At 50.0% G+C, this 19,325-nt stretch overlaps 1 protein-coding gene across 1 annotated transcript in view; it reads right to left on the bottom strand.

Annotated features, from left to right (window-relative positions):
• The window catches only part of EIF4EBP3 (eukaryotic translation initiation factor 4E binding protein 3), a 152,824-nt gene extending 140,168 nt beyond the window's left edge, over positions 1-12,656 (bottom strand). The window contains exon 1 of the mRNA XM_075601704.1: positions 12,369-12,656. Within this exon, the coding sequence (XP_075457819.1) occupies positions 12,369-12,504 (136 nt within the window). The 5' untranslated portion in view covers positions 12,505-12,656. The remainder of the gene's footprint in view (positions 1-12,368) is intronic.
• Between the last annotated feature and the right edge of the window lie 6,669 nt (positions 12,657-19,325).

The raw sequence follows: 19,325 nt of genomic DNA, 5'->3' as shown, positions 1-19,325 counted from the left end.
TGCGAGAGAGAGAGGGTGCGAGAGAGAGAGAGGGTGCGAGAGAGAGAGGGTGCGAAAGAGAGAGAGGGTGCGAGAGAGAGGGTGAAAGAGAGAGCAAGAGGGTGAGAGAGAGAGGGAGAAGGTGAGAGAGAGAGAGGGAGAGGGTGAGAGAGAGAGGGAGAGAGAGGGAGAGGGTGAGAGGGTGAGAGGGAGAGAAAGGTTGGGAGAGAGGGTGAGAGATAGGGTGAGAGAGGATGAGAGAGAGAGGGGGTGTGAGAGAGGGTGTGAGAGAGAGGGTGTGAGAGAGAGGGTGTGAGAGAGAGGGTGTGAGAGAGAGGGTGTGAGAGAGAGATAGGGTGAGAGAGAGATAGGGTGAGAGAGAGGGTGCGAGAGAGAGGTTGAGAGAGAGAGGTTGCGAGAGAGAGAGAGGTTGCGAGAGAGAGAGAGGTTGCGAGAGAGGTTGCGAGAGAGAGAGGTTGAGAGAGAGAGAGAGAGAGAGAGAGAGAGGGTGCAAGAGAGAGAGAGAGAGGGTGCGCGAGAGAGAGGGTGTGCGAGAAAGAGAGTGGGTGCGCGAGAGAGAGAAAGAGAGAGAGGGTGCGCGAGAGAGAGAGAGGGTGCGCGAGAGAGAGAGAGGGTGCGCGAGAAAGAGAAAGTGCGCGAGAGAGAGAGAGGGTGCGAGAGAGAGAGTGCGAGAGAGAGAGAGAGAGAGGGTGAGAGAGAGGGTGAGAGAGAGAGAGGGAGAGAGAGAGAGGGAGAGGGTGAGAGAGAGAGGGTGAGAGAGAGAGGGAGAGGGGGAGAGGGTGAGAGAGAGAGAGAGAGAGAGAGAGAGAGGGGGGGGCTAAGAGAGAGAGAGAGGCTGAGAGGATTGGTGAGAGAGAGAGAGAGAGAGAGGGTGAGAGAGAGGGTGAGAGAGAGGATGAGAGAGAGAGAGGGTGAGAGAGAGAGGGTGAGAGAGAGAGGGTGAGAGAGAGAGGGTGTGAGAGAGAGAGAGGTTGAGAGAGAGGGCGAGAGAGAGAGAGGGTGGGTGAGAGAGGGTGTGAGAGAGAGGGTGTGAGAGAGAGGGTGAGAGAGAGAGGGTGAGAGAGAGAGGGAGAGAGAGAGGGTGAGAGAGAGAGAGTAAGAGAGAATGAGAGAGAGTAAGAGAGAATGAGAGAGAGTGGGTGAGAGAGAGAGAGAGAGGGTGAGAGAGAGAGGGTGAGAGAGAGAGGGTGAGAGAGAGAGGGTGAGAGAGAGAGGGTGAGAGAGAGAGGGTGAGAGAGAGAGGGTGAGAGAGAGAGGGTGAGAGAGAGCGGGTAAGAGAGAGGGTGAGAGAGAGGGCTGGAAGTGGGGACCTCTGCCCGGCCGGGGGGGGGGGGTTCGCTGCCCGGCAGGGGGGGGCTTCCTCAAGGGAGGGGTGGTTGCCGCACAGCAGGGAGACATGGCAGGAAGCCACACGGCAGGGAGGCAAGGAATGTTGGCATGGGATGAGAGGCAGGGAAGGGAATAGAGGCAGGGCAGGGAAGCAAGGAAGGGAATGTTGGCATGGGAAGAGAGGCCGGGAGGCAGGGAAGAGACTGGAGGCATGGGGCTTACCTTCTTTCTCCTTGCAGCAGGATCCAAAGGGAGGGGTCAACATCACAGCGCGGGCTCACATAGAGCCTGATTGCCTGCCAAAAAAATCCTGGCAGCAGGCCGGCAAGTCGCGTCATCCAATCGGGAAGGGGGATTATTTATTTATTTTTTGGGGCACGAGCAGGGGAATTAATTCAAAACCGCGTGCGCTGCTTGGCATGTCGCCAGCCGTCAATATCCTTTCGCCCGGGGCGACCGGATTTGTCGAACACTTCCTAGTAAGAACAACATTAGTTTTTGACATAAGTTTATTTATTGTATTACATTATACTACAGTGTGTGTGTGTGTGTGTGTGTGTGTGTGTGTGTGTGTGTGTGTGTGTGTGTGTGTGTCCGATTTAGAAAAAAAAGCCAGATGTGAATGACTACTGCTGCGGCCGAGTTTATTCGAGCATTTGCCCGTTCTCGGCCGCAGCAGTTACCTGGCGCGCGCCGGAGGGTGCCGGGCGCGCGCCGAAGCAGCGGAGGAGAGGCCCGCCGATCGCGGCTTCCCCCTCTCCTCTCCGGGTCCGCCGGGTCCCCCGGAACCCCCTGCCGCCGTCCCCCACATCGCGGGACACCAGGGCTCCCTCGGGGAGCCCTGGACGTGCGTGCAGGGGGCGCAGGCACCCGATGACGCGTGGCCGCGCATCGGAGACGCGCGGCACGCCGAGGGGCTGCCACTTGCAAGCCGGGAAATCTCCCGGCTTGCGGTACTGGCCACACTGCAATAAAGTGTGTCGCCAGTGTAGTTTCCTGCACCCTTTAACCAGTGTCTGGATGCCCCCGCTACACAATATATAAAGCAGCAATCTCACCTGGGATCTTATCTGATTCCGCAGTCCCTCAATGTCCAGGTACCCTCATTCCCGCAATGTTATATGTTGGAGGGGAGGAGTTCCCTACCTATCTTCTGGGTTAGGGGGGATTCCGATGTCTCCCGTGTGAAGCTTGAGAATCAGATCTGGAAGAAAGCAGAATAGATGATTTCGGTGTTGGTATAGGCCAGATAAGATATATAGGGTAAATAAGATATCCAGATCCAGAGTGTGAGACACAGAGAGTGTGTGTATGTGTGTGTGTCACAGAGAGAATGTGCATGTGAGACACAGAGAGAGAAAGTGTGTGTGTGTGACAGGGTGAGACTGAGGGTGACAGAGCGTGACAGGGTGGGTGACACTCTCCAACTTACACGCACACACACACAATTTCGACAACTTACACACACACACACTCTCTCTCCAACTCCCTCTCTCTTACCTGCCATGAGAGTGAGGGAATCCAGCCGGGGGGGCTCCCTCCGTCCGCCCCGCCCACCATACACACAGAGGCAGCACGCGGACTTCATTATGTGGGGAAAACTACAAGAATGCTGAAGGAGCGGATCGCAATGCATAGATCATCCATCAGGAAGGCGCTATTGGAGACCATGGACAATGAGGATTTAAGACACCAACCAGTGTCGAGACGTTTCAAAGATCTTAAACATAGCTTGGCAACATTTCGGTGCATGCCAATAGCGCAGGCGCATGTTTCAAGTAGGGGCGGCAACAGGAGCAAGTTACTATTACAAATGGAAGCGAGACTTATCTATAGTCTTAATACTGTTACCCCTAAGGGTCTCAATGAGGACCTCAATCTGGGGTGCTTCTTGTAACTAGCTCTGGGTCATATAAGTATATCGCCCTGCTGTTGCATGTTCAGTGAGTGCATAGTGCCCGGGAGCTATTTTTGCCATCTACATAGTCATTCAACCTTTTCTTTAATATCTTGGCTTCTCTATAGCACTTGTCTATGGGACAAAGGATGTTAATTTATTTGCATGTATATATCTATTAGACACAGTATGTTTGTTAAGGATTTCTTGATATGTATGGATGTATGTATGCCCCTTTTTGTGTTCACAATCCCTAATCACGTATGTACTGTATTAGAATGATTGATTGTTTTCCATATGGCTTTTATTTTTTCTGTCACGGTATGTTTTAATTATGTTTAATAATTAGAGGCAAAAAATATTGTATGGAGGCGGTCACTGCTGCCGCAAGGGAATAGAAGCCACACATATAAAAATAAAATATTTCGGTTTAATAGTGCATATATACACACACAAAAAAGCCTGCTACAGAGCGAACTCTGACGCGTTTCGTCACAGCAGTGACTTTATCAAAGACTCTTTGATAAAGTCACTGCTGTGACGAAACGCGTCAGAGTTCGCTTTGTAGCAGGCTTTTTTGTGTGTGTATATATGCACTATTAAACCGAAATATTTTAATTTTATATGTGTGGCTTCTATTCCCTTGCGGCAGCAGTGACCGCCTCTATACAATATTTTTTGCCTTGAATTACATTGGCTGGAGCACGCTGATTTCCTCCTCCGGTTCAGAGGTCCCTGACGTCATCGTTGATCGGAGACCCGGCGCGTCAAGATCGTGAGTGATTGCCTCTCATATTCTCCCTTCCCCTACCTCCGCAGTGAGGTCTGCTCTATCGTGGGTGACACCGGGTTAGGAGGGTTGTGGCGGAGGGAAGCGGCTGCTTAGCGGGTGGTCCCGAACAGGGAACACCGCGGTATCGCTGCTTTCATTCCTCCTTACCACCTTATACCCCTCCCGTTGTTTGTCACGTGGCACGATTGAAGTGGGGAGTTATAAGAACACTTATACTTATATTGGGACACTGGACCACAGGAGTGATTTATTACTCATGCCCATTGTTGCTATTATGGCCCTGGATTAAGTATGGTATCTGTTTGTGGACAATTCGTAGCACCAGTTTTCCTGTGAGGAATCCCAGGTTATTTGATGTTTAATAATTAACAACTTGGTGGTGGGCACTTGTGTAGGTACATTAGTTGGTCTGTTTACATATCTCCCTGTACATCTGGCTCTGCAGCATCCTGTGCATTAATAGACACCTAAGGCCTGTCACCATGGCGTCATGGACACCGTAGGGAATATGCAGGGTTAATAGTTCTTAGCCTCATTAGATCCCCCCTCCAAGATGGTGGCTATACAGCCTGAGCACCGGATGTCATACTCCTATGGGTGTAGCAGTTAACAGGTAATTGAGCACAGGTGTTTGGTCACGTGGTGAGGGTATATATATGTCTGTGTGTCAGTCTGTCTTTGCACCCTGTAGGAGGACGTGCGCAGAGGTATGCAATGGAGACTTTTTAAGGTGAAATTAAATAAGACTTTTATTGCGCCTGTTCCTTTAAAATAAGAAAATCATCCAAACATATGCAAATAAGGGGTCAAACAAAGCTTCTGTTCCACTTGGGAGTATTTCTAGTGAAACCTATGCAGTCCACAACTCCCTTTAGATAAGCAAGTCTCCCAGCCCCAAACATATATCTTGATATGTGCAGATATACCAAAAGTCTTATAAAGGAAAGTCTTATCCGTTTCTTGTAGTTGGAGGGAAAGTCTTCTCTGTTCCTGGGTCGCTGCCTTTTTCCTCAGGCTATGTCAGCATTCAGGTTTAGAGGTTCTTTCCCCTGTGTCTTGCAGGCAGTGTGCTGTTTCTTCTGGCAGGCTCAAGACATCTGTCCCTATGGTCAGTCCCACAACTTGTGAGACTCAGGAACAATCTCCCTTCCTGTTTTAAAAGCAGGCTTTTCTAAGAAACCTAATCAGCCAGGTGGTGTTGGTTAATTGACTACCAGCAGTTAACCACCACCACACTGCTGGATTAGAGGCACATTTCCAGAAAAGGGATAACTCCTCTGTTACACCCCCCCTTGAGAAAGGTTCCACTCCGGAACCGAAACGTCGGCCTGTTCATTTTGTATTGATGCCTAATACAGACTTTTTTGCCTATACTGATCTGAGTGCAGTCTTCCTTTACCGGACGTGAGAATGGTAATGTTGTGTATATATATATACACACATACATACATGTATGTATATTATATATATATATATATTAATATATATATATACACCCATACACATATACATATACACACACACACACAGGTCGATAAATCCCGTCGCCCTTTGTACCCACCATAACTTTACTAAGTGTGGTGAAACCTATCTCTGCTTCCTTTTGCAAGGCCAGTATGACCAACCCCACACTCAGGAGACCCATTAAGGTCGAAACAGATATCTGTGGGTGGGTTTACTGGCTATGCATCTTAACCCAGGCTGTGCTTAAAGCTGTGAAATGCAGTAAGCTTAAGCTTTTAGGGGACCATGTTAAATGCTTCTGCACTCCCTGATCATTTTGGACATCTAATATTTTTTTAAGACAGACAGACCTTGTCACCGGGCTTAAGTTTAGGAGCTGATCTGCGATGGCGATCAGCCTGACGTTTCTGTCGCTCGACCAGTGATTCGATGTTCCTTTGAGTCCTTTTCCATAGAACTTGAAGTTCCCTGAGGTGAGACCCCTGAGGTAGAAACTTTAAGAGGAAGAGTAGCTGGATGGAATCCGTAATTGATGAAAAAAGGAGATTCAGTGGTTGATTTACTACGAAGGTTATTGCGTGCGAATTCCGCCCAAGGAAGGAGCTCCGACTAATCGTTCTGGGAATCAGACACGAAGCACCGAATTAATTGCTCTAAAGACTGATTAGTCCTCCCCATCTGCCCATTAGTTTGCGGGTGATACCCAGAAGAAAAGTGAAGAGATATGCCCACTGAAGACAAAAAGAGCGCCAAAATTTAGATACGAACTGTGATCCTCTATCCGATACATTCACTGTTGGAACCCCGTGTAGACGATAGATCTTGTTGATGAATTATCTCAGCAAGTTTAGGAGAGCTAGGCAGGCCTTTGAGTGGTACAAAATGTGATTGCATGGAGAACCGATCTACTACTACAAGAATAGTGTTCATATCTTTAGGCCGAGTCCATACAAGGACAGGCCGTGCTGAGGCGTGCGGACGCTCAGCGCTGAGACCCTGCATCCTCAATGAGGATGCCTTGAGAGGGGGCTCGTGCGAGCGTCCGCAGGCGTGCGGAGGCTTTGGAGTTTTCAGCCGAGTGCCAAGCTGTTTTTCAGCGCGCTGTCGGCTGAAAACCTCCAATGAGAGTGGGGCTGCGTCAACGTCACGGCGCCGTGACGTCGGCACCGTGATGTCGACGTCAGTGCGTCGCAGGCGATTGGCCCAGCGACGTCACTGCCCCGCCTCCCTCAGTCTCCCCCCACCTCCGATCGCGGACGCTGGCTCGCCTGTATGTGCGTGGAATCGCACAGCTTCTGCAGGCGAGCCTCAGCGTCCGCGCGGTTCAGCCCGGCTCCCCCCCTCTATGGCCCGGGCCTTAGAGTTAGGTAAATCCACCACGAAATCCATGGATAAGTGTGTCCATGGCCGAACCGGGACAGGTAATGGCTGAAGTAACCCAGCAGAAAGGTTTCTAGGAGTTTTAGTCCTGGCACAAGTTGGGAACGCAAGTCCTTAACATCCTTCTGCATCCGAGGCCACCAGAAAGTCCGGGAGATGAGATAAAATGTCCTTTTTGCCCCGGGATGACCTGCCGATTTGGAAGCGTGTCCCCATTCCAGGACCTGTTTGCGCAAAGAAGGAGAAGTAAACAGACGACACTAAGGAACCGCATGGTTATCAGAAATCTGGTTTTGCTGAAGAACGATATCCATTAAAGCCTCAAAGTTAGTGGAAGAAAGAATGAGTTTGGAAGGAAGAATAGAATTGAGAGTTGATCCTCAGAATTATCCTCAAGAGAAAACTGACAGGACAGAGCATCTGCCTTAACGCTTTTTGTCCCAGGAAGGTAGGAGATAAAGTTGAACCTTGAAAAGAAGAGTGACCATCTGTCTTGGCGGGCTCCCAGACAACGAGCTCCTTTGATATACAACAAATTCTTGTGATCCGTAAGAATTGTTATAGGCATCTTTGTTCCTTCTAAAAGGTGCCTGGGTGGGTGTGTCTTCTTGGGTGGCTGTGTCTGGGTGGGTGGCTGTGTCGCTATGTCTGGGTGGGACTGTGGGTGTGTCTCTTGGCTGTGTGGCTGTGTCTGGGTGGGTGGCTGGGTCTTGGTGTGTCTCGTGGCTGTGTCCCTCATGTCATGTCAGGGTGGGCAGGAGGGTGTATCAGGGTGAGTGGGTGCATCACGTTGCGCGGGCAGGTGCTTAAGGGTGGGCGGGAGTGTCATAATAGGTTGTCTGGAAAGAACGACCAGGCACTTACCTTGAGTTTTGGATCAAACTATGCTTACAATACAGCAATGATAATCAACAATAGCTCTCTCGCAAGTGCTTGGAGCCAGCTACAGGATCTCTTCTGCTTCAACCCCAATGAAGGGATAATCCAGAGCCCTTACAAAGATACAGAAACAAACAGGCACAGGGGGAGCATGGGATTAGAGAAGTAGGCGAGATAACAGTAAGGCGATAACGCAGTACCGGGAGTGTTAAAATGGTGGACCAGGGGCAATATACACAGGATACTATTGTACTTACACGGCCATCTGTAAGTAGAAATAGTGAAAAGGTATCTTTGGTAGACCACTTCTAGCCCCTCCAGGCACTGGTACAGTAGAATCAAAGGTGCATATGGATATATAATTATATATATATGTACTCACACGGCCCAGTGTGAGTAATTACAGAGGATAGGTATCTTTGGGGTTAACTGAACCCATCCACAAGTTATGGCTGTACATGGGAGACAAGGGTATCTGTCAGCAGGGGGTTGGGTGTCTGAGTGTGTATGTGCGTGTGTCTGTCAGCAGCCATGTCAGAGTGTGTGTGTGTGTGTCTCACACACAGCTGACGGCGCCAAACTCTGGCTCCTACAAATCTGGGCTGTCAATCACTGTATTATATTGTTGTTACAGTATCTGAAACCTTGTCTATGTTTATTATTGTATTGTATCGTATTGTATAGAGAGCAATTTAACAACAGTGGTGATATAGCATATTGTAGCCGATTCTGTTAGATTCTTATACATATGTTTTTCCACAGCCTTTGTCTTGTGATTTCTACAATATAACCATCCTATATCTGCTCCCTACTGATTAGGGGTATACTTCTGATCAGCACGTTAGTCTACATTGATATCTCACGTATATATTATAATGTCGCATTCGAGTACGAGTAGTTAATAAAAAATGCACAAATGCGCACCAGGGATTAGTGGAAGGTAATTTATTAAAAATACACACAAACTCTGAGGGGATCCAACCCCACCTCAGAACAGCTGTGCAGCTGGACGGCTAAGTACTACCCAGGAGAACACCTGATGGTGACTAAACCCTAAGCTGCACAGTATACAAATACAGTAAAATTTATATAAAAACACATGAAAGAAAAAAACAAACATGAAAACAACCTATCAACAGATTTGTATAGAAACCGCCATAAGGTTGGGCACTGGCAAGGGGAAGCGGACACTCACACTGAGACAGTCAGCTGACTCGCGGTGGCTGCACAGGATCCGGATCTCAGCACCGCAGAGATGGAAAAAACCGCTGCTGTCTCCTGCAGGCTCCGTCTCAGCTTACCAGCAAACACGCGCAGGATGACCTGTCGTGACCTCTACGCGTTTCGTACCAAGTACTTCGTCAGGAGTACGAGTAGATTCGCATTTCATCACAATAAGGCTGCGCTTATAGTGTTGGCGACGCGACCAATGACGTCACCCATGGCCGTCGCCACCTGCAAAAGTTATAATATAACTTTCAGCAACAGGGTCATTGATTGGTTCAGAGACAGTCACATGTGGCGACAGTCTCTGAAAAATCAAGTTTACCCGGCTTCCAAATTTTTGGTCATGACGTCGTTCCGTCGCCCGTCGCGCTTACTATAAGCGCTCGCGACGGAGTCAATTGTTTTATTTTGGAGCGACGTCGCCGTTGCGGGCACTAATAAGCGCAGCCTTAGTCATATTCCATTATTACAGTATATCTCATTTCATTGATGTTTACTTAAGATGCTGTAAACCAGGGGTGAGCAAACTTTTTATGCTGAGCCCCCCTTTTTATCCATGAAATGTCTCGGGCTCCCCCTGCCTGATGTAATCAAAATCACATGGGAAAAAAAAAACCTTTATTAAACGGTGTACAATGTAAATACAAATATGTCTAAATACTTACATATTTCAACAGCTCGCGCTTGCAAAATTAGGCTGTGCTCACAAAATTACGCTGCATCCACGCTGCCTCTGAGAGTGGTGACATCACCAACTCTCCGAGCATGAGTACAGGGTGTCCTGCATATTTTCGCAAGGATGAGCTGGGAAGTTTATTCACTTTTTTTTTTTTCATTATTTCTGTACATTCATAGTATGATTGATATAATAGCAGCCTACCCTTTCACTTGCAGAGGATCGCAGCGAAGCAGGTTGCCAGCGGAGGAGAGCAGGAACACAGCGCTATAGTAGGGCAGACACCGGAAGGAGGGGCGTTGACATCACAGCACTCGGCGTGCACCTCCCCCATACCTTCGAAGCCACCGCGCATGCGCACACACCCATCACGTGACGCCACCTGCACTATCCTGTTCGGCCGCCCGCACACAGCTTTTTCGCACGCACCCAGGTTTCGCCGCATCCGCCCCCAGTTTGTGCACCGCTGCATTGAATCACAACACACACACACACACACACAAACAACCAACACTCACACAATCACAACACACACAAAACACATACTCAATCACAACCAACACAGACACAACACCCACACAATCACAACACAACTAACACACAAACACAACACCCACAGACAGCACAAACTCAAATCACAACCAACACACACGCACTCAATCACAACCAACACAAACAACACACACATACTCAATTACAACACACTCATATCACAACCAACACAGACACAACAAACACAAACAACAACCACATACTCAATCACAACACCCACACACAATCCCCACACACATCAAACACTTTCTGTTTTTATCACACACTTTCGCCTGGGGTGGGGAGGGAGCACTAAGTCTGCTCTAATCCCCCGTGTAACAGACAGGAGGAGGAGGGCTTGTCTGTGTGCAGGGAAGGCACCATCCAGCCTGCAAGCAGACAGCACAGAGAAGCACCAAGCCACAGAGAAGCAGCAGCACGAGCTTAAGCTGCTTGGCCGCCCATGCACAGCTCTGCCCACCCCCAGTTTGCGCACCGCGGACTGTAAACAACATTTCCTTGCATCCTAACTGCACCGGGCTTGTTTTTTTTCTGTGGTCCTCTCGTGTCCCAGCAATGCTCTGCACTGAACTTTAGCACCAATTTTTTTCATTTATTGCATCAGTCCAGGGTTAGTGTATGTGTATGTATAGATAGATGGTATTTGGTAATGTATCTTGAAAAAGATCCAAATTAGCACGGATCTTTTGAAATAGATGTTTCACCTCTTTGGCACGCTTGACTGTTGGCGTTCTGCCTATTCTTTACTTTGTTGAAAAGTATTTACTAGCCTTATTGTTGCCATTTCTGATCAATGTTTTAGTTACCCTTACATCACACAAAATAAACAGGTGTAGTTCCATTAAAGCTGCAGTTCAGTCTTTTTTTTTTTTTTTTTGCATTTATTTTTTTACTTCAATAGTTTTATGTGCGCAATCTCTAATTAGCTAAAAAACAGTATAGCTGCAGGTCAATTCGTTTTCCATGTATTGATAGGTCGAAATTTGGTGACATATTAAAAGCTGGCATTTGTTTATAATCTGCTTGACTGGCAGTGGAAGCTCATGAATATTCATGAGCACTACTGCACAGACATGTGCTAGAGGGAGGGCAGGGCTGACAAAGGGGTGTGCCAGAGCTTGTGACAGGCCATGAAGGGGCAGTGCCTTAGCAAATGGCTGTTTAAATAGAATACAAGAAAATTGGTCTTTAAAAGTTGTTTTTTTTAAAACAGAAAATGCTAAAAGTATTTTTTCTTACTACAGAACTGATTTATTAAAAAAAACACACATGCAGGATATTGACTGAACTGCAGCTTTAAGTATCTTATATTTTGGCTGCAACACAGTGAAAGCACTAATTTAATATTTTCCCTACAATTAAAATGTTTTCTTCAACAATACATATTTATTTTGTATGGGGGCATATGCTGAGGAAAGATGTTGCGACAATTCCAAATATACAATGTACTAAACTACAAACTAAATTATAGTTTTCACAAACCGATAAAGTCTTCTATTTATTTTTTTTGTCCACTAAAAAAAAAAAAAAAATTTACATCAATATTGCTGGGAAATGACAAAGCACTGGAAGGTCGATTTAACTAACCAGGAAAAAAAATTGTAAGAGAGGAAAAATAGCAAATTGTATGATTAGCAAAAATAGGATTGCACCTTTAAACGCCTTACAAGGTTATTAATTTTTCTTTAACAGCAGCTGAGATAAGCACGGAGGTTTCTAATGAAGCTCCCACGTGACATGTTAAAAGGCAACAACAAGACAAGTCAGGACAGGGTATTACATCGAGCAACCAAACTTCAAAACATACAGTACACGCAGCAAAGTTAGACAAAAATCTAAATCTACCTGCTCCGTCAAAAATAAACATATTTACCGGATTAATTCAATTTTTTTTTTTTAGGCCAACAGGTGTCAGATTTAATCTCGCTCTGAAAAATACTGAGTTGTGAGCCCCACAAAGTTCCACACCGCATTTCGGCCGCGTTGTTATGCAATGATTGCAGTACCAGAGGCGCATGACATGCGCTGCAGGCCCGCTGACTAGGGGTAAACACAGTTTGGATACATGCGAAAGAAAGCGCCTGCATTGTACTTGTATGTGAAATAAATTAATAAAGCAAATAGCCTCTCCGAAACTTCCCATGCTTACTCCATTAACAATAATTACTTACCTCCCGGTGTTGTGGAGAACAGTGTCCCCCCTGGAGTAGTGCTGTAACAGTCCGGCAACTGGGACAAATCTTTTAGGAAACACACTTTAGTCGGGATTGGGCGGCTTTTGCTTTGATCATACTTTGTCGCAGACATTTTTTTCCTTGCAGTATAACCTAAACTCTCTGAAAAAAAATAAAAGGCGATTTTAACTTGTCTTCCTGTCACCACACTGAGACTGCCAGCAAAGTACTGCCCCCAAACTCAGCTCAACACTCAATGGTTGCAGGCTTGCGCGCTCCAGTATACAGGACATGCAGCACGTGCACTTCTAGCAGTAAATAGTCCTGGGGCTGCAATCTCTACGTCCGTCAAGTCAATAGAAGCAGATGAAGAGATGGTGTAAGCGCCGCTGTCACTCAGTGTTGCTGCTATAGCTATATCCTGTATACACCAACTCTTGAGCATGAAGTGATTGAATTCACTTTACTAAAATTAAATTAGAATGTACAGTTTCAGTTCATGTGCTACTTAGACTCTTAAATTCGTCGACAAAACAACAAGATTATATTGCATATCATTATTTTAGCATGTAAATTGTTCGTTAACAAAGCTAAACGTGCTGTTTTCTGTTATGGAAAGTACAGTATATTCAATACTAGCTGAGAGACCCGGCGTTGCCCGTGAGTGAAATTTCCCGCTAGGAAAAGGTGGGGGGAGGGACAGTGGACAGGAGATGGGGAGGGGTGAGGGACAGTGGACAGGAGGAGGGGAGGGATGGGGACAGTGGACAGGAGGGGACGGGGACAGTGGACAGGAGGGGGGGACAGTGGACAGGAGGGGGGGCAGTGGACAGGAGGGGGGGAGCAGTGGACAGGAGGGGGGGGCAGTGGACAGGAGGGGGGGGGGCAGTGGACAGGAGGGGGAGGGGACAGGGGGGGGCAGGGGACAGGAGGGGGGCAGGGGACAGGAGGGGGGAGCAGTGGACAGGAGGGGGGGCAGTGGACAGGAGGGGGGGCAGTGGACAGGAGGGGGGGGAGAGTGGACAGGAGGGGGGTGAGAGTGGACAGGAGGGGACAGTGGACAGGAGGGGATGGGGACAGTGGACAGGAGGGGACAGTGGACAGGAGGGGTCGGGGACAGTGGACAGGAGGGGACAGGACAGTGGACAGGAGGGGACGGGATAGTGGACAGGAGGGGACGAGGACAGTGGACAGGAGGGGACAGTGGACAGGAGGGGACGGGGACAGTGGACAGGAGGGGACAGTGGACAGGAGGGGACAGGGACAGTGGACAGGAGGGGACGAGGACAGTGGACAGGAGGGGACAGTGGACAGGAGGGGACAGTGGACAGGAGGGGACAGTGGACAGGAGGGGTCAGGGACAGTGGACAGGAGGGGACGGGACAGTGGACAGGAGGGGACGGGACAGTGGACAGGAGGGGACGAGGACAGTGGACAGGAGGGGACAGTGGACAGGAGGGGACAGTGGACAGGAGGGGACAGTGGACAGGAGGGGTCAGGGACAGTGGACAGGAGGGGACGGGACAGTGGACAGGAGGGGACGGGACAGTGGACAGGAGGGGACGGGACAGTGGACAGGAGGGGACGGGATAGTGGACAGGAGGGGACGGGACAGTGGACAGGAGGGGACGGGGACAGGAGGGGACGGGGACAGTGGACAGGAGGGGACGGTGATAGTGGACAGGAGGGGGATGACGACAGTGGACAGGAGGGGGACGACGACAGTGGACAGGAGGGGGACGACGACAGTGGACATGAGGGGGGGGACGACAGTGGACAGGAGGGGGACGCGGAGGCAGGGAGGGGGGGAGTGAAAGGCAGGGGGAGAGAGGGGAGGGGAGGTGAATGAGCGCCGGGGAGGGAGGTGAGTGTGTTGGGGGGGGGGGGGTGAAGAGAGGTGTGTGTGTGTGTGTATACCCGGCGTTGGCCGGAGGCAGGGGGGGCGTCAAAGGCGGGGGGGCGTCAAAGGCAGGGAGGGGGGGTTGCGTGAAAGGCAGGGGGGGAGGTTGCGTGAAAGGCAGGGAGGGGGTGTTGCGTGAAAGGCAGGGAGGGGGGGGTTGCGTGAAAGGCAGGGAGGGGGGGAGGTTGCGTGAAAGGCAGGGAGGGGGGAGGTTGCATGAAAGGCAGGGAGGGGGGGAGGAGGTTGCATGAAAGGCAGGGAGGGGGGGGAGGTTGCATGAAAGGCAGGGAGGGGGGGAGGTTGCATGAAAGGCAGGGAGGGGGGGGAGGTATCATGAAAGGCAGGGCGGGGGGGAGGTTGCATGAAAGGCAGGGAGGGGGGGAGGTTGCATGAAAGGCAGGGAGGGGGGGAGGTTGCATGAAAGGCAGGGAGGGGGGAGGTTGCATGAAAGGCAGGGGGGAGGTTGCATGAAAGGCAGGGAGGGGGGGAGGTTGCTTGAAAGGCAGGGAGGGGGGGAGGTTGCATGAAAGGCAGGGAGGGGGGGAGGTTGCATGAAAGGCAGGGAGGGGGGGGAGGTTGCATGAAAGGCAGGGAGGGGGGAGGTTGAATGAAAGGCAGGGAGGGGGCGGAGGTTGCATGAAAGGCAGGGAGGGGGGGAAGGTTGCATGAAAGGGGGGGGGGAGGTTGCATGAAAGGCAGGGAGGGGGGGGAGGTTGCATGAAAGGCAGGGAGGGGGGGTAGGTTGCATGAAAGGCAGGGGGGGAGGTTGCATGAAAGGCAGGGGGGGAGGTTGCATGAAAGGCAGGGAGGGGGGGAGGTTGCATGAAAGGCAGGGAGGGGGGGAGGTTGCATGAAAGGCAGGGAGGGGGGGGAGGTTACATTAAAGGCAGGGGGGGGAGGTTGCATGAAAGGCAGGGGGGAGGTTGCATGAAAGGCAGGGAGGGGGGGGAGGTTGCATGAAAGGCAGGGAGGGGGGGAGGTTGCATGAAAGGCAGGGAGGGGGGGAGGTTGCATGAAAGGCAGGGAGGGGGGGGAGGTTACATTAAAGGCAGGGGGGGGAGGTTGCATGAAAGGCAGGGGGGAGGTTGCATGAAAGGCAGGGAGGGGGGGGAGGTTGCATGAAAGGCAGGGAGGGGGGGAGGTTGCATGAAAGGCAGGGAGGGGGGGAGGTTACATTAAAGGCAGGGGGGGGAGGTTGCATGAAATGCAGGGGGGGAGGTTGCATGAAAGGCAGGGATCCCTCCCCCTGCGTTTCCTCACCTGGCAGCCTGGCGCGCTCCTCCTCGGGCTACCAGTGTGTCTCTCCCCACTCCTGGCCTCCCGGTGGCATAGAGGAGGTAGTGCGCGGCACCACCTCCCTGACGCTCTCCTCCTCCACCTCGTGCTCCTCGGCGGTGTCCGTTGTCGGGGATGGTGAGGCGGGTAAGCGGCGTGTGTGAAGGGGGGTAGCGGCGTGTGTGTGTGGGGGTGATCCGGAGAGAGCGTGCTCTGGGGGTTGGGGGGAAATGGGAGAGCGCCGGGGAGCGGGCTCGCGGCGGAGGCGCACGCATCTCCCCTCCCTGTGGCTGCAGGGAGAGGTGGAGAGAGCCGGAGGAGCGATCTCGGGGATGGGGAGTGTGCTTTGGCGGGGGGCCAAGAGCCCACCCCCCTCAGAGCCGTGTGGGGGCTGGAGCTGTCGGCAGTGAATGCGGCCGTTAAGTAACAGAGCGGCGGTGAAGGGCGGTAAGTAGCGGCCGGTAAGTAGCGGAGCAGTGTTGGGCAAGTAAGTGGTGGTGCTGGAGCGGTGGCGTGGCCGTGAAGTCGTCCATTGCGTAGCGGGCGGGAAGGAGCGGAGCGGGCGGGAAGGAGCGGGCGGGAAGTGTGATTTGGTGGTTGGGTAAGAGGGGGGGGGCTGGAATAAAATAATGTAAATGAAATGTAGCTGTTGTAAGTGTGTGTGGCGGGCATTTTAGAAATTAAATTAAGAGTGCGTAGGTGAAGTCTGCCGGTCATTTGTTAATGTTAAACACACATATTGTGAATGCGGACATTTAATAATGTAAATTAAATGTAGTATTGCGGCGATTTAATAAAGTTAAGTAATAAAATAATGTTATTAAGGGAAATAATGTAACATTGGTAAAGCGGGACATTGTATAATGTCAATGTAAGGTACATGTTGTAAGTTCGTGTGGCGGCCATTTTAGAAAGTAAATAAAGAGTTCGTAGGTGAAGGTACGGGCAGGCATTGTTGTAATAAAAATGTAAAGTGCGTAGTGATGCACGCCATTGTTTTGATATATATTTATTTTTGAATATGTTTTTTTAGTAAGGCAGTCTTGATCGTGCGTGGGAGTGTCGTCGTGTGTGTGCGGAGGCCATATGGGCGGCCATGTGCACAGGGACTGTCGGCCGGCGACTGCGGAGAGAGAATGGCGGTTGAATGTGCGCGGCTATAGGGAGTGCGGTTGTTTCGGCGGTTAGTCCGGGCATGTGCATATGAAGGAGGCCATATGGCCGGCCATGTGCACAGGGAGTGTCGCGGTTGAATGTGCGCGGCTATAGGGAGTGCGCTTCGTCCGTTGTGCCTACAGTTCTGGCTACAGGGGAGTAAGCATGAGTGTCAGCTACAGGGGAGTAAACATGAGTGTCAGCTACAGGGGAGTAAGCATGAGTGTCAGCTACAGGGGAGTAAGCATGAGTGTCAGCTACAGGGGAGTAAGCATGAGTGTCAGCTACAGGGGAGTAAGCATGAGGGTCAGCTACAGGGGAGTAAGCATGAGTGTCAGCTATGGGATGACAGTGTGTACACAGGGGTGACAGCATGACTGAGATGTGGGATGACAGGTCAGTGTGAGTGTGTGGGATGTGTGTGTGTGTACATGACTCGGAGGTACACAGGGGTGACAGCATGACTCAGAGGTGTGTGTGTGTGTGTGTGTGTGTGTGTGTGTGTGTGTGTGTGTGTGTGTGTGTGTGTGTGTGTGTGTGTGTGTGTGTGTGTGTGTGTGTGTAGGGGTGAGAGTGTGTGTGTGTGTAGGGGTGAGAGTGTGATCTGGGGGTATGGTGTCAGTGCAAGTGTGTGAGAGTGAAGTAGGTGTGTGCCAGTGATGTCACTGTACCTTTTGGCCAATGAGAGTCGTGTGGGAGGGACATAGTGTCTATGTGTGTGTCACAGTGGGGCGTACTTCTTGGCCAATGAGAGTCGGGGTGGCCACGGACCAATCAGATTCACCGCAGATAGCACTAACCATTCGATTTTATATATTAAGATACAGTCCTGTGTTAATGAAGTGGACTCAGTGGTCAAACTGTAATGGTACTAGGATGTACAGTATGGAGTATTTACCATATTTTACTTACAAACATACAGGTTTTTTTTTTATGGACAAAATGCATATGTCCCAAGAGATTTGCCCTAATTTTATATGTGAAGCCCCCTTTACCCCCTTGTCTAGGGTGACCACGTGTGATGCTATCACCTGAGTGGCATACAGGACACCTGATCCTCCGCCACTGGGAGCCTGGTGTGTGTGTAATGAATATACTAACAGCGCCTCCACTTGGGAAGGATCCTCACACAGTGGGATAGCCCCTCCCAAGACAATACAGTCAGTAATTGCACACAATGGTATATGTAACAGTATTTACTGAACAGTAACTTATAACAACAACTATGCAACATAACATGACATGACATCACAGTATAATGAGCACCCCACCAAGTACCACCGGTGAGTGTCCCAAATGTACTTTGGGTGCTAGGCACCAATACCCTGCTGTCCCTTTCCCAGTGTCCAGCCCACCCAAAAGTGTAAGGAGTAGCGCTCTCCCGTGAACTGTTGGTGCACTTATTGAGGTACCTGCCGAGTACACCAGTACTCGCTGCGGCCGACTTAGAAATGAGGGTCCGTCTGATCCAGCGACGTGGCCCTCAGTTATGGTGTCCGCCTCTGCTTTGGGTGGACTCCGGTAAGAGGGTCTCACCTTTAAGAGTCTCTGTTAACACCGCGGTGGTCTGGTCCCAGATCACAAACCGCGATCACCACACGGCGTCGTCCTTGTGTCTCTGACACTATAGTAAAATGGGTACGCATCCCTATCTAAGGGGCCTTCCCTGCACCAGCCACTCGCTTCCCATGATTGGGACCTATCTGGGACCAAAGGGGAATGTCTAGCCTAGTCTGAGTGCCACTGACACTCAGACCCTCCCTTTCCCTTGTCTGCCCTGGCTCCAACTAACAGTCCCCTTAACTGTCAGAATCTCTCAGCCCTATTGGTTGCCTGGTAACATGTGGACTGCAGCCAATGAGGCTGTTGGAACTTGCAGTTCCCTTGCTGCTATATTCCTATGGAAAGGTAAAGTGACAAACAGGGGACCAGGGGGACCCAGGCTATATATGTTTAAAATCCCTTTAAATCAGTTGCAGTGCTGATACTTTCCAGTGGGTGAGCGCAATAGGACATTTCCACTCAGCCATTGCGCCGCCGCCAAACACCTGAAGTGGACAACCAGCCATTTCCATTTCATCGCTAAGGTAAATGGTTACAGGGATTACGCACATCCATCAAGTTCAACCTATGCTAAATTTAGACAACAGTTACTTTATCCTATATCTATACCTACTTATTGATCCAGAGGAAGGCAAACAAAAAACCCCAATAAGGGGAAAAATAAATTCCTTCCTGACACCAAGAATTGACAATCGGATTAATCCCTGGATCAAAATCCTTCCCATGTTTACTTATTTGGTATATCCCTGTATACCTTTCCTTTCTAAAAAGATGTCCAATTTTTTTTTACAAATCTATTGTATCTGCCATCACAGTCTCCATGGGTAATGAATTCCACATTTGAACTGCTTTTACGGTGAAATCTCCTTTCCTCCAACCTAAAGGGATGTCCCCGAGTCCTTTGTACTGCCCATGGGATGAATACTGTAGTTCTTTTGAAAGCTCCTTGTATTGTCCCCGAATATATTTGTATATAGTTATCATATTCCCTCTTAGACGCCTCTTTTCTAATGTAAATAAATCTAATTTAGCTAGCCTCTCCTCATAAGTTAGATTGTCCA

This window comes from Ascaphus truei, chromosome 5 (genome assembly GCF_040206685.1).
Source record: "Ascaphus truei isolate aAscTru1 chromosome 5, aAscTru1.hap1, whole genome shotgun sequence".
NCBI classification, from domain to species: domain Eukaryota; kingdom Metazoa; phylum Chordata; class Amphibia; order Anura; family Ascaphidae; genus Ascaphus; species Ascaphus truei.
Note: the sequence above shows the minus strand (reverse complement) of the source record. Positions and strands in the feature narration are given on the sequence as shown.